Below are 15,238 nucleotides of genomic sequence, written 5' to 3'. Positions count from 1 at the left end.
TCAGCTGGGAGTCGGCTTCTCCCTCTCCCTCTGCCTGCCACTCCCCCTGCTTGTGCTTTCTCTCTCGCTCTCTTTCTGACAAATAAATAAAATCTTTACTTATTTATTTTTAAAGATTTTATTTATTTATTTGACAGAGAGAGACACAGCGAGAGAGGGAACACAAGCAGGGGGAGTGGGAGAGGGAGAAGCAGGCTTCCTGCTGAGCAGGGAGCCCAATGCGGGGCTCGATCCCAGGACCCTGGGATCATGACCTGAGCTGAAGGCAGATGCTTAACGACTGAGCCACCCAGACGCCCCATAAATAAAATCTTTAAAAAAAAGAATTGAAGTCAGGGACTCAAGCAGATACTTGTACATCTAGAGACAGAAAGTAGATTCCAGGTTACCAGGGGCTCGTGGGGGGGCGGGCGGGGGCGTGGGGAGTTAGTGCTTAATGGAAACGGTTTCAGTTTGGGACGATGGAAAAAACCCTGGCCTGGGGGGTGGATGATGGTGATGGTCACATAACATTGTGAAAGTACTTAACACCACTGAATTGTGCATTTAAAAATGGTAAAAGGGATACATTTTGCATTCTGTAGATTTTACCGCAGTTTTTATTTTTTATTTTTCTAAATGTTTCTTTTCTTTTATTATTATTTTTTTTAAATTTGAGAGAGAGAGAATGAGAGATAGAGAGCACGAGAGGGAAGAGGGTCAGAGGGAGAAGCAGACTCCCCGCCGAGCAGGGAGCCAGATGCGGGACCCGAGCCCGGGACCCCAAGATCCTGACCTGAGCCGAAGGCAGTCGCCCAACCAACTGAGCCACCCAGGTGCCCTTACCGCAGTTTTTAAAAAAAGATTATTTTATTTTAGAGAGAGCGCGCAAGCTGGGGGCGGGGCGGGCAGAGGAAGAGGCAGAGAATCTCAAGCGGACTCTGTGCGGAGCATGGAGTCTTGATGGGGGGGGCTCGATCCCACAACCCTGAGATCGTGACCTGAGCCAAAGCCAAGAATCGGATGCTCAACCCACTGAGCCAGGAGCCCCTATTTTACCACAATTTTTTAAGGAAGGAAGCGAGGCTGTGCTCTGGGTTGGATTATGTGGAGGAACGGAGGTCATCCTACGATCAGGGGTCTCATCTAGAAGGTGAGGTGCAGGGTCGGGAGCCATGGTTAGCATGGAAAGTGTCACCCGTGCTACCTGCGTGGGGAACAGCCGTCTCTTTGGCGGTTTGGACAGTGTTCGTGTTTCTGCTCCGGAGAGAACCTGTCACAGCAGCCGGGGGAACCCACCCCTGACCCCACAGCTTTGTTCCCCCACCCAGGGCAGAGTCACTGGGTATCTGCCCGGTCTCCACCCTTTTTTTTCTTTTTTATTGTTATGTTAATCACCATACATTACATCATTAGTTTATGATGTAGTGCTCCATGATTCATTGTTTGTGCATAACACCCAGGGCTCCACGCAGAACGTGCCCTCTTTAATACCCATCACCAGGCTAACCCATCCCCCCAACCCCCTCCCCTCTAGAACCCTCAGTTTGTTTTTCAGAGTCCATCATCTCTCATGGTTCGTCTCCCCCTCCAACTTACTCCCCTTCATTCTTCCCCTCCTAACTTCTTTTTTTTTTCTTAACATATATTGCATTATTTGTTTCAGAAGTACAGATCTGTGATTCATCAGTCTTGCACAATTCACAGCGCTCACCATAGCACATACCCTCCCCAGTGTCTGTCACCCAGCCACCCCATCCCTCCCACCCCCCACCAGTCCAGCAACCCTCAGTTTGTTTCCTGAGATTAAGAATTCCTCATATTGGGTGCCTGGGTGGCTCAGTTGGTTAAGCGACTGCCTTCGGCTCAGGTCATGATCCTGGAGTCCCGGGATTGAGTCCCGCATCGGGCTCCCTGCTTGGCGGGGAGTCTGCTTCTCCCTCTGACCCTCTTCCCTCTCGTGCTCTCTATCTCTCATTCTCTCTCTCAAATAAATAAGTGAAATCTTTAAAAAAAAAAAAAGAATTCCTCGTATCAGTGAGGTCATATGATACATGTCTTTCTCTGATTGACTTATTTCACTCAGCATAACACCCTCCAGTTCCATCCACGTCATTGCAAATGGCAAGATCTCATTCCTTTTGGTGGCTGCATAATATTCCATTGTGTATATATACCACCTCTTCTTTATCCATTCATCTGTCGATGGACATCTTGGCTCTTTCCACAGTTTGGCTATTGTGGACATTGCTGCTATAAACATTGGGGTGCACATACCCCTTCGGATCCCTACATTTGTATCTTTGTGGTAAATACCCAGTGGTGCAATTCCTGGATCGTAGGGTAGCTCTATTTTCAACTGTTTGAGGAACCTCCATACTGTTTTCCAAAGTGGTTGCACCAGCTTGCATTCCCACCAACAGTGTAGGAGGGTTCCCCTTTCTCCGCATCCCCGCCAACATCTGTTGTTTCCTGACTTGTTTGGTCTCCACCCTTGATAAGAGATCACACATTATAATTGCCTGGAGAACCAGATTCCCTCCCTAGCACCTCCCTGGCAGTGATTTTCAAAATCTGTGCACATCAGAATCCCCTAGAAGGCTTGTTAAAATCCAGACTACCTGGGCCTCCCCCGACCCTCCCCCGACCAGTTTCTGATTCAACAGGTCTGGGGGCGGGACCCCGAATTTGCACTTCAGACAAGTTCTCAGATGATGCTGATGCAGCTGGTCTGAATCAGACACCATACTTTGAGAACCATCTCTGTAGGGGAATGCCTCCTTCATCCACCTGGGCCCCTACCACTGGCCTTGGTCCCAGAGCTTAGCTTCTTTTAGGGGCAGGAAGAAGCCAGTCAGGCAGAAAGGGGAGGATGGAGAGGTGAGCCGTGGCAGGATCTTGCCACCTTGGAGCAGCTCTGAGGTTATTCCCAGAAAACAGAGGAGAGACATAAGAGATAAGACAGGCAGGAGCAACAAAGGCAAACAGAAAATATATATAAGAGAGAGAAATTCAGGGCGCCTGGGTGGCTCAGATAGTTAAGCGTCTGCCTTCGGCTCAGGTCATGATCCCAGGGTCCTGAGATCGAGTCCCGCATCGGACTCCCTGCTCCTTGGGAGCCTGCTTCTCCCTCTGCCTCTCTCTCTGTCTCTCATGAATAAATAAATACAATCTTTTAAAAAAAAAGGTGAGAGAGAGAAATTCAAATGCATTTTTCTTATATGCCAGGCACTATTCTAAGTGCTTTATAATCATTAACTGGGGTCTCAGCTGGCTGCACCCCCAGTGTTAGTCCCTCCCTCTGCCCACCTGTCCGGCACGCTCTCCCCTCCCAGCTGGGTGGACAGGACACGGTCCTCCATCCCTCAGAAGACTCTCGTGGCCTGTCACTCCTTTCCGCATACATTCTCTGTACTTTCGTGCCCTCCAGAATCTTCCCTCCTGCCCCCAAATTATCCAGCTTCCAAACTCCAATACAGTTTTTTAAGATTCTGTTTCCTCCTGTCCATCCATCCGTCCACGTATCTTTCCGTCATTCCGCCCCCCGCCCCCACCTATCTATATTCCCACTGGTTCTGAGAACAGAGGTTTCTGGAACCAAATTTGAGAAGCAAACCAGAAGCCAGAAAGTGTGGACACCTGGCAAGAGGACACGGGTACAATTTTGCCCACAGCCAGGAGTGAGAAGGGGAACAGAAGCTGACACCCCACAACCCATCCCCTCTACCCCACCCCACCACCCGCAGGGAGGGGGGTCCTGTGCGACATTCCTCAGGCACTTCTGGCTGCCCTAAAAGTAAGGGGAGGGAAAAACAGAAGTTTAACTTAAAAAGATCACAGTCCTGCAGGACAGGAGTCTCCAGCAGTTTACAAATGTCTTCGTGATTTACAAGAAATTTACAAGAAAACCTGGAAGTTAGGTTATTGCTGGAGGTCCATAGATTCAATTTCCTGGAGCCCTAACATTGCCCCCCCCCCAATAGTGATGTAGAAAACCAAGGTCAAAGGAAATGCAGGTCAAATTAAATTTCCTTCTAACCTGTAGCCCAGTGACAGATATTTGAGGCAGGGTATAACCTTCCTCCAGGAAACTCCTGTCTCAACATAAATGCTTTGCTAGAGGGAAAAACAACCTTAGCTTGACAAGGGCAAGGCTTCCAATACCTTGTAGGTCCTCTTTAGCATAGGAAAGTTCTTTTGCAAGCCTCCCTTTCCCCTTACCTCCCCCAACTCCCAACTGTATAATCTGTCACCCCTCACAACCCCGAGGCAACAGCTCTTTCTGCCTCCCCACCCCAGTCCTGTGTCCGTGCCCTAATAAAACCACCTTTTTGCACCAAAGACGTCTCAAGAATTCTTTCTTAGCCGTCGGCTCCGGACCTCACCCACATTCAAAAACTGCATCAGGAGGACACACGAGGAGCTGCAGAGCTTGGGAGCCCGGAGGAATCCAATAAAGGGTATCTACAGACGAATCCTATAGAAAACATTATGTTTAATGTTTAATTAACAGGACTTCAGGGCTTGAGAGAACTTACCTGGCACTCCCTGCAAATTCCCCACAGCGCAGTTAGGAACGCTGTGAGTGTATAATAGAGAAAATAAGATCCAGTCTCTTTTTAGAAAATTGCTTCCTTTTGTTCTGATCTCTCTGGGCCACATTTCTGGGAATGATGCTTCTTCCAAATTCTTCTGAGACTCCGGTGGACTTCATGGAAGGGTAGCCCCTTTCCCATCCACTGCTCTGTAGGTTTTCTCTGAAAAACGTCTTCCCTTTAGCCCAGAAAATGGGCTTTAGCTTTATCACCCGGGGAAACATTAAAAAAAAAAAAAAATCAAAGGGAAAATTTCGCTGAAGTATCCCATTGAGGAAAATGCAACAAATTATCACATGGGTGGGGGATGGGCAAGATGGGGGATGGGTATTAAGGAGGGCACCTGTTGTCATGAGCACTGGGTGTTGTACGTAAGCGATGAATCACTGAACCCTACTCCAGAAACCAATATTGCACTGTACGTTAACTAATATAATTTAAATTTAAAAAATTATCACAGAGAATACCCTGATGTCTGCCTCCTAGAAAGAAACAGAGTATTCCCCCTCAATACTCAAGCTCCCTCATGGCAGCTCCCAGTCTCTACCAGCAGAGATAACCACAGCCTAGTCTTCTGATATTACAGGTTAGTTTCCCCTGGTTTTGAACTTCACAGGCACAGAATCACAGAACGTGTCCTCTTTTGTGTTTGCCTTCTTTCGCTCATCATTGTTTGCAAGTCAGGCCTGTTGCCTGTGACAACGGTCTGTCTGTGGTCTCATGCCCGACAAGCTTTCCGGAACATGGTATAGCACCTTTGATTTCTCCATTGCATGCGGATTCTTTTGGGATTTTCCTAGGAGTGGAATTTCTGAGCTCAGCTTCAGGAGATTCTGTTTGATAGATGCCCAAAGTGATTTTACCAGTTGATACCCCCTGGGCTTCCATATCCTCCCTCAAACTTAGCACCATCTGTCTTTTAGCTTCAGCCACCCTGATGGGTTGGCAGAGAAAGATCGTTGTGGCTTTATTTTTTATTTTCCCGATGGCCAATGCAGTTGGACACCTTATCCATTTCTGATGGGCTATGTTAGTTGGTCCTTCCAGTTGTTGTATTGTAGAGTTTTCTGCGTACGCAGATTTTGTTAGATTTTTTTCCCCCGTTTGATGTTATTGTACATTGTATCTGTTTCTAAACATTTGTTTTCTAATTATTTGTGGCTGGGATATAGGAAAGTGAGCAGTCTTTGTTGTGGTGACTTGTATCCGGTGAACTTGTGAAATTCTCGCACTCTAAACGATTATCTGTAGATTCTTGTGAGTTTTCACCTCAACAGTCATGTCACCTATAAACAAGGATAGCTTGCTTGCTTCCTTTCTAATCTGTTATAACTTTTCTTTTCCTTCTTGACCGTATTTTTACATCTTTATCGCCTGGACCTTCAGCACGGTGTTGAAGGGAAGGAAGAGGAGTGGATGTTTCTGTCTCGTTCCCAGTAATGGAAGGCTTTCAACATTCCAACATTAAACATAATGTTTTCTATAGGATTCTTTTGCAGATACCCTTTATCAGATTAAGGCATTCACTTCTCTTCCTCATTTCTAAAAGTTTGTCATTTTTCTTTTTTTTAAAGATTTATTTATTTATTTGAGGTGGGGGGGGAGAGAGAGAGAGAGAGAGCTCACGCACACAGGAGAGGGAGAAGCAGACTCCCCGCTGAGTGGGGAGCCCAATGTGGGACTCGACCCCAAGGCCCTGGGATCATGACCAGAGCCGAAGGCAGATGCTTAACTGACTGAGCTTCCCAGGTGCCCCTGTTATTTTTCATTAAAAAATTGATTTTGAGTTTTATCAAATGTTCCTCCTGCATATATTGGAATGATATGATCTTCTCTTTATTATATTAATGTGACAAATTACCTCCCTTGGTGTTTAACCAACTGAGCCACCCAGGCGCCCTACCTCCCTTGGTGTTTAAATCGGTCTTGCATTCCTGGAATAAACTCAGCTTGGGTCAGGATGTATTATCCTTTCATTATATATGCTGGATTCCATCTGATATTTTGTCTAGGATTTTGATTTCGTGATCTATAATTTTCCTTTATCTCAAAGTTCTTGCCAGGTTTTGGATATCAAGGCCTCATGAAACAAAATGAAAAATGTTTCCTCTCTTTCAGTTCTAGGGAAGCTTGATAAGATTGATGTAATTTCTTTCTCAATTGTTCTGTGAAATGCCTTGGCAAAGCCAAGTGGGCATGGTGTGTTCTTTGTATGAAAAATGTTACTTATGGATTACTCTTCTTTTTAAAAAAATAATGTACTTGTGTTTTTATTTTTATTTACTTATTTATTTTTCAGTAATCTCTACCCCCAACAGGGGGCTCCAACTCACGACCCCGAAATCAAGAGTCACACGCTCCACTGACTGAGCCAGCCAGGTGCCCCTGGATTATTCTTCTTTAATAGGACTATTTGGAGTTTTAATTTTTGTATGCACTTGTTTGGGTAAGTTGTGTTTAGCTGGGAGTTTGTCATCTAAATTTTCAAATTTCTGGGCATACAATTGTTCACAATATTCTTTTATGATCATTGATATCTTAATGTAGGATTTTTCATGATGCCCTCTCACGTGTTCATTCTTGATAGTAGTAATTTCTTTTTCTCTTTGTTAGTGTTTTTGGGAGCAACTGATTTCCAAAGCCTTTAACAAAACGGCTTGTCTTTTATTTTTTATTGTACATTTTTTATTTTATTAATTTTTGGTCTCATCTTTACTATTTCTTCCCTCATTTCTAATTTCTTGAGATGACGTTAAAGATGGTTGATTTTAGGCTTTCTTTTTATCTGGAGCTGATATATCATTTAATGCTATGGACAAATCAAACGGAAATTAGGAGATCGTGAGTAAATGTATGCCAACAAATTTGACAACGTAAGGAAAAATGGACAAATGCCTTGAGAAATACAACTTTCTGAAACTGACCCAAGAAGAGATCTTAAAATATGAACAATGGTTTATCTGTTAAATAAATTAAGCACATAAATTGCCTTCCTACAAAAAAACTCCAGGCCCATATGCTTCACTGGAGAATTCTATCTCCTACTTAAGGAAGAAGGCGTACCTTGCACAAAAGTCCCCTCCTGGCATCTGTCTTGGCTTTTCTTTCCCTACCTAATCCCTTCCTCTGCTGTGCCTTCTGTGCCTCCCTCCTGGAGCACACTTTCCTCTCCGTTTTCACCCCCCTCTTGCTGCTCCCCAACTCCTCTGTACCCTGAGGGGCTGAAAGCACCATCCCCAAGGTCACATTTGCACACGGCATGGCCCCAGCCACTCCATCCTTGCCTCCCAGCCTCTGTCCCATCTCTACTCTGAGAAGCACCAGGAAGGCTAGGGCTGGACCCCGTTTGCCGTGGGAAGGTTCCTTACCCCTTCCTGACCCATGAAGTAGGGGAGCTGGAGGTTGGAGCCCACTGCATGAAGCTGTAATGAAGATTGGGGGGGCAAAATTTAAGGAACCTGCCTAATGGTCCCTGGCACGTCACAAGCGCCCAATGAAGAGTTTGGCTGTGATTTTATTATTACTGCATGTCCTAGGCATGATTTGCCATGGAGGAAGGCATCACGTAGTTAAAACTCATTTGTAGGGGGCACCTGTGTGGCTCAGTCGGTTAAGCGTCTGCCTTTGGCTCAGTCCATGATCTCAGGGTCCTGGGATGGAGCCCCGCGTCTGGGTTCCCTGCTTCTCCCTCTCCCTCTGCCCCTTATCCCCACTTGTGCTCTCTCTCTCTTTCAAATAAATAAATAAAATATTTGTAAAAATAAATAAAACTCATTTATCTTCACGGAGCCCCTCCCCCAGGGGATCATGCATCTGAACCTAATCCCTGCTAATTCTGCTGAGGCTGGACCATCATAAGAAGATTGGAGCATTTGCTAAATTAGTCCTGTTCAGGGACGGAGGAAACAACCGGGGTGGGGGGGCTCAGAGAGCAGGAGGGGTGGGGTGCGGGGAGAACGCAGACATAAAGGGGTGAGGGGAGAGACATAAGCACACCTGAGCTTGAGACTTCGGAACAGGGAAGAATGAGCGGGGATCAAAATCGGAGGGTAGGGGATAAATACCAGCAGGGTCTGGAGGGCCCAGCAAGACGAATATAAAACCCAAGTACCTATTCCTAGTTGTGGGATCTTGGGCAGGTCACCTGACCTTCCCGCAGCCTCGGTTTTCTCATCTGTGAAATGGAGAGAATAAGAGCATCTATCTGACACAAATAGCATCTCTCCGATGGATTGTTTTGAGAATCAAGAGTGTTTGGACTGGCTTTCTCCAGTGTCTGGCAAACAGTACAGGCTCGGTGGATTTTTCTTTTTTCCTTCTAATGTATTGAGGTATAATTTATATCCTGTAAAATCTACCCATTGGAACAGTACAGTTTGAGGAGTTTAGACAATCATATACGGCCATGGAACCACCACCATAATCAAGATATAGAATACACCGGGGGTGCCTGGCTGGCTCGGTTGGAAAAGCATATGACTCTTGATCTTGGGGTTATGAGTTCGAGCCCCGTGTTGGGTGTAAAGATTATTAAGAAAATATAAATAAACTTTTCCTTTTTGTGGCCAAGTAAGAATCCATTGGATGGGGTGCCTGGGTGTCTCATTTGGTTAAGTGTCTGCCTTCAGCTCAGGTCATGATCCCAGGGTTCCGGGATCAAGTCCTGCATTGGGCTCCCCGCTGAGCAGGGAGCCTTCTCCTTCTCCCATTCCCCCTGCTTGTGCGTGCTCTCTCTCTCTCTCTCTCTCTCTCTCTCTGTCAGATAAATAAATAAATTCCTTTTTAAAAAAAAAAGTCCATTGGATGGCCCGACCACATTTTGTTTATCCATTCAATAGTTGATAGACGTTTGGCTTATTTCTGTCCTTTGCTTATTGCAAATAATGCTACAAGGAACAGGAAGCCTCAAGTTTTTGCTTGAACACCTGTTTTCAATTCTTTGGGGTATATACTCAGAGGTGGAATTACTGGGTTGCTACTTTTTTGTCGCCTAATGTACCTATTAAGCAGTCACTCCCCATTCCCTCCCTCCCAGCCAGCCCCTGGGCAACCACAACTCTGCTTTCCCTCCCTATGGATCTGCCTCTTCTGGACAGTTCATATGAATGGAATCCTACACTATGTGGCCTTTTGTGTCTGGTTTCCTCTGTGAATGTACTTAAAATCACTGAATTGCAGACTTTAAGAGCATAATAATGGGGGCACCTCATTGGCTCACTCAGTAGAGTGTGCAACTCTTGATCTTGAGGTGGTAGTTCGAGCCCTGAGTTGGGTGTAGAGATTACTTAAAAAAAAAAAAAGATCTTTTTTTGAAAAGATGACAGTAATGGTTAATTTTATGTGCTGTGTGTTTTACCACAAAAGTAAATGTTTATTGGGCACTTACCACGGACCAGAGGTTCAGGACCAGGTACTTAATGTAAGGATCTCATTTCGTTCTCTCGAGGTAAGTTTTCTCCGTGTTACAGGAGGGGAAGCTGAAGCTGGGAAAAATGAATCACCCAGGATCCTGGGACCAGAAGTGGCCAACCCAGGCTCAGACAGCAAGTGTGTCTGACCCCACCAGCCCTGCGCCCAGCCCCCCACACACACACCCACAACACACACACACACACACAAATCTTAACCTGGGACTCCGGGACGGAGAAGGACAGAAGCAGACAACAGTGACTTACATTTGGAGAAACAGAAAAATGGGCAAAGAAAAGAGAAGAAAGAGAAAGAAAAAGGTACAAATCCAGCAAAGAGAAATGGGGACCTGGGAGTCTGAGGGACAGTCAGAAGGAAAAGAGAGAAGCAGAGGTGAGAGGGACATGGTGGGGGGTACTCGAGGCTGGCTGACAGGGAGGCCCTGTGGACCCTCCCATGGGCCACTGAGGCAGGAAGCGTGGCCACCACCCCCTCCTTGCAGAGGGGCACTCAGGGGCTCGGCGAAGTCTCAGCAGGTGGAAGCTGGCATCTGGAGCCCATGTCTCTGCTTAATTGGCTTTAGGGAGATACCAAGGAAAAGACAGTGACCAGACAGAGAAAGCACGCGGACCGACCCATGTCCCCAGAGACCGGGGCGGGGGCGGTTGGAGGGACAGAGCGACCTCTTTTTCCACCTCCCCTGGTCGGCCCCTCCTCAGAAATTTAAAAAAAATAAAAATCACCCAGACTTTAGGTGGGATTCAGCATTTTAATCATTGTCACTCTGTGGGTGGCCTGGAGGGAAGGAGACTGGAGTCCCAGTGAGTGGGAAAAGGGACACAGAATGAGGGCGGCTCCCGGACGCTTCCTTCTCCCCCTTGTCACTCGCCCTGGCTTTAGGAAGTAGAACATTTGCCATCCCCAAAGTTCAGGAGGCTGGCCCCGGGAAAGGAAGCCGGAAGCTCCTGAACAGATTCACCTCTAGGAATTCTGCCTGGACCTCCCAACCCCCACCCCAGCTCGCGCTGTCCTCTGTTTATCCTTCGTGCCCCACACTGGACTCTGAGCCACTCCTGGGTCTAACGTCCCAGAGGCCAGCATGACTCAGGCCCATGAGAGAGTCACGTGGTGTGCTGAGTAAACCTTCCTTGTGGGCTCTAGTGATGGCAGTATGCCCTCAGGGCTCTCGGGGGTCTAGGCTGTGTGGACCTCTCCTGGCCTGGACCCGGAAAAACCATCTGAGGCCTCCTGACATCCCTTCCTGCACCGAGGACCTGGAGCTAGCTCCTACCAGCCCATGAGCGCAGATGGCATGCATCGGGCTCTGAGTCCCTGACCTCAGATCGGCGCCTAGATATCAGTCATAGTGGGAGAATTTGCACCATGGAAACTGGCAAATGCTAATATCAGGGCTTTTCCTCTTCTTTGGAGGGCTAGTGGTTACCACATACCAGCACACCGCCGCCTTCCTGCCTTACTTCCGGCTAACTTGTGAAGCCCCCCATGAAAGGCTCATGGCTTCTGTCTCCCCCAGGGCCAAAAACGAAAGAAAAAATCAGACTGAGGAAGCAAGGCCAAAGCACCAAACTTCCAAGAGTGTCAAAATGCTTGACTCCTTCTTAAAATTCTCTCAGGGCTTGTCTCTGTCGCTGGGGGTCAAGTTGCATGGGAAGAAAGATGGCACCGCCCCAGGGAAACTCCCTCAGGCCAGGCTCTCTGGTCCAATCCCCGCAATGGGAACAGGAAACAGAATCTAAGAGAGGAACTGTGTATTTGAAATGCAGGGCTTCCTCCAAATTCACTTCTCTCCCCTGACCCCCATCTCTTGCCTATTTACAGATGGGAAGCCTGCCACCTCCTCTTCTTTTTCGAAATACCCACAGCTAGAGTTGGGGCCCGCAGTCGGGCCAATTGCAACTACCTCAGTTCCTCCAACGCTTGGGTGAAATTCACCTTTAGAAAATCCTAAAACAAAAGGAGAAAAAGGAGACATGAAACAGGCAGCTTGCCTTCCATTCTCCCACCAAATGTGCCCATTCTGAAAGAATGCATGAATGAAGAAATGTCTTTAAGAAAAACCTAAGAAGAAGAAGAAGAAGAAGAAGAAGAAACATATATATATACATATATATATATATCAAAGAGCCCCCTAAACCTACCATATAAAACCTGACGTGTGCAATCTATAACATCCCCGAGTGGATTTTTTTAATTGAACTGTATACAGTTGGTCTAAAGCTTCCATGGTGGGGCTGCTTAAAAGTCTGTCTTTGGATTTTCTAGAAGGATCTCTAGCCATATGCTAAGGAAGTGTCCTGAGTGGAAGGTACGGAATTGAGCCTCCCTACCTGTCTCTCTGTTCAAGGGCATCTCGAGGCTGACCTCACCAGTACCCCCACATCAACTGCGAGTGTGGTTTAATTTCGTCTCGGGGCACATTCTCGGCACCAGTTTCTGGAGTCTGGGGCTCGTGGTTTACAATGGCAGCTGGGTTGAGGGTCACTAAGACCTACTGAGCCTCACCCCAGGCCCCACCCACCCACCCACCCACCGGAAAGCAAGGAGTCCCTGACGGGGGCGGGGGGGGGGGGGTACTGTGGTGAGAAAAGCCACGGCCTTTGGAGGGAAGGCCAGCTCCGAGGCTTTCCCAGGGAGGCCCGTCCCGGGGCGGGTTGAGACAAGACGCAGGAGCATATCCTCTACAAGATCTGAAACTTCCAGGCACTCTGATCCTTGTAATCCAGAGGGTCCATGGGGTTGTAGGTGAACTTCCAGGTGCCTGTGGGGTCCTTAAATTCCAAGCTGTCCACAGGACTGTACGTGCCATAGCTCTGGCCCGACAGGGAGGTGGGGGACTGGGCCAGGGAGGGCCCCACGGACGGGCCAGAAAGGGGGCTGAGAGCCGGGCCCCCCAACTGGGGCACCATGGGGGAAAGATAGGGATCCAGGCCACTGAAATAGGAGCTCGGAGACCCATAGGCTGAGGGGGAAGAGCAGAAAGCAGAAGCGGGGGCGTAGGTCATGGCGTAGGGCGCAGAGGTCAGAGGAGGCCCCGAGGCCACCAGCCCCGCCCGCTGGGCCTCCGGCAAAGGGGACTCTGAGGCCGGGCTCCAGATGGACACGGTGGCCACAGCCGTGGTGGGGGAGCCTGAGGGGCCGGGGAGAGGGGGGCTGTAGGAGTCTGAGATGCCCAGGGGGTCCGGACAGACGTCGGAGGAGGATCTCGGCGACAGGCCTGCCTTCCTCTTGGCAGGGCGAGCCTTGGTCTGCGCGCCTGGGGGCTGCAGCTGCTGTTTGTGCTGCTGGCGCTGTTGGCGACATTTAGCTCTGCGATTCTTGAACCAAACCTGGGGAGGGGGAGGGGGAGATGGCATGCGTGAGTGGGGAGGGAGCCCCGGAGAGCCCCCACGCTGCCCCGGAATGATGGTGTTAATTGGTGAGGCATGCCGGAGTCACACCGCCCCACCTTGCAGTCGGTCCTGGGGCGCCCGGTCCGTGCATCCTACCAACTATCCATCCATCCATCCCATCATTCCTATCCACAATTATACACACACACGCACAATCATACGTACATACAAATAATCACACATGCAGTTGTGCGTATAATCGTGCGCACACGCACATGCATCCATCCAATCATACAGTCATACAAATGCACATATGCACACTTATCCAGCAGTCAATTAAGAAACACGCACGAACTACGACTTTGGGGCTGCCTCCGTGGAGCTGACATTCTTGTTGAGAGTGACAGATTAGAAATCAACAGTGAGTACATTGCATAGTATTTTAGAAGGTGATCGATACTTTGGAAGAACCAGTGGAGCAGGAGGAAGGGGCAGCAGAGTAGGGTGTCAGGGGACATTGTGACTTTAAATGTGAGGGTCCATCTAGGTCCCATTGACAGACACGGTGACCCTGATTGGTCGATAAACAAAGACTTGAGCAAAGCAATGGGGAATAAACCTTCCAGGTAGAAGGAACAGAGAGTGCAAAGGGCCTGGGGCCGGAGCGTGCTTGGCAGGCGTGTTAGGGGAAGAATCGGCTGGCAAAGAGAGTGGGAGGAGGGGTAAGGGGCAGTAATGGGGGTGAAGCATTATGAGAGCTATACATGACTTCGTTATGTTACTGTATGACTACTCCCCCTCCCTTCACTCTGGGTCCCAGGAAGGGCAGGAAGGGGCCCAGGGCCCCGAGCACCCCACCTGAACCCTGGACTCGGGCAGGTTGATCTTCAGAGCCACCTCCTCTCGAGCATACACATCCGGGTACTGAGTCTTGGCAAACAGGGCCTCCAGTTCCTCCAGCTGGCTCCGGGTGAAGGTGGTCCGCTCCCGCCGCTGCTTCCTTGGGGCACCTACGGCAGGAACAGGACAACGGGACCATCCAGAGACCCGGACCTCCCAGTCTCTTTGTCCGCTGGCGGGAAGCCCTGACGTCCAGCGGGAAGCCAAGAAGCCCTTTCTGGGGGTGCATCTTCCCAAAAGAAGGGTGCATCTACTCCCTGATCTTATAGACCTCACTCTGTACCCCCCTGGGAAATGGGGCCCCTCTTGGTCCGTCATCTTGGGTCTCATGCCTCACCCCGAGAACTGGCCTTAGCCCTGTAAGCAGGTGTATGAGTTTGGTTTTTATCCCCTTTCTAAAATTTCTTACGAACAAAGGCATGTTCAGTTGAAACACGCCATTGAGAGTACTCAACGCCTTCTGGTGTAGAAGAGTGACAGGTCCAGCTAAAAGGAACCACTTCCTAAATTGCTATGAACACCCCTACGCTTTCCTGCACCCCTCAGTGACGTGGAGAAGTGTTTGGCAAATTGCAAAGAACTACATACGGCTGGTGTGTGACTCCGATATCACTCCAGTAAGTTCCCAGCTTCTTCCTGAGAATAAGGGACCCCGAGGGGCCACCGAGAGCTTGGGGGGTCAGAAGAAGGATGGTACTCACTTGGATAGGACACAGCTTGGTGCATCAGATCCACGCTGGGACCACTCAGGGCCAAGGCGTTGACCGAGTAGTGGGGCCCCGGGTTCATATACGCCATCATGATCTTCGGGGACACCGTGGCCCAGGTCTGTGGGCCTGCAAGAGAGGAGGGGGCGCTCAGACACTCCCCAGTTACCGCGTGGTGCCTGGCAGCCCAAGTCCAAGTCCTGCTTCAGACTCTTCTTAGGTGTGTGACCTTGGGCACCTATCTCTCTGTGCTTCGGTTTCCACGCCTATAAAATGGCCTTCTGCTTAAAGTGGGCAA

General features: G+C 48.9%; 1 protein-coding gene across 1 annotated transcript; it reads right to left on the bottom strand.

Moving 5' to 3' along the window:
• Nucleotides 1-12,682: 12,682 nt before the first annotated feature.
• On the bottom strand, nt 12,683-15,034 carry CRX (cone-rod homeobox). Its single transcript, XM_027619890.1, has 3 exons — nt 14,935-15,034; nt 14,192-14,343; nt 12,683-13,330 (listed from the first exon to the last, which is right to left on the bottom strand). The coding sequence occupies exons 1-3, from the start codon at nt 15,032-15,034 to the stop codon at nt 12,683-12,685; spliced, it is 900 nt and encodes a 299-aa protein (XP_027475691.1).
• Nucleotides 15,035-15,238: the final 204 nt, after the last annotated feature.

This window comes from Zalophus californianus, chromosome 17 (assembly GCF_009762305.2).
Source record: "Zalophus californianus isolate mZalCal1 chromosome 17, mZalCal1.pri.v2, whole genome shotgun sequence".
Taxonomy (NCBI): Eukaryota; Metazoa; Chordata; class Mammalia; order Carnivora; family Otariidae; genus Zalophus; species Zalophus californianus.
This window is presented reverse-complemented; position numbering and strand designations above follow the sequence as displayed.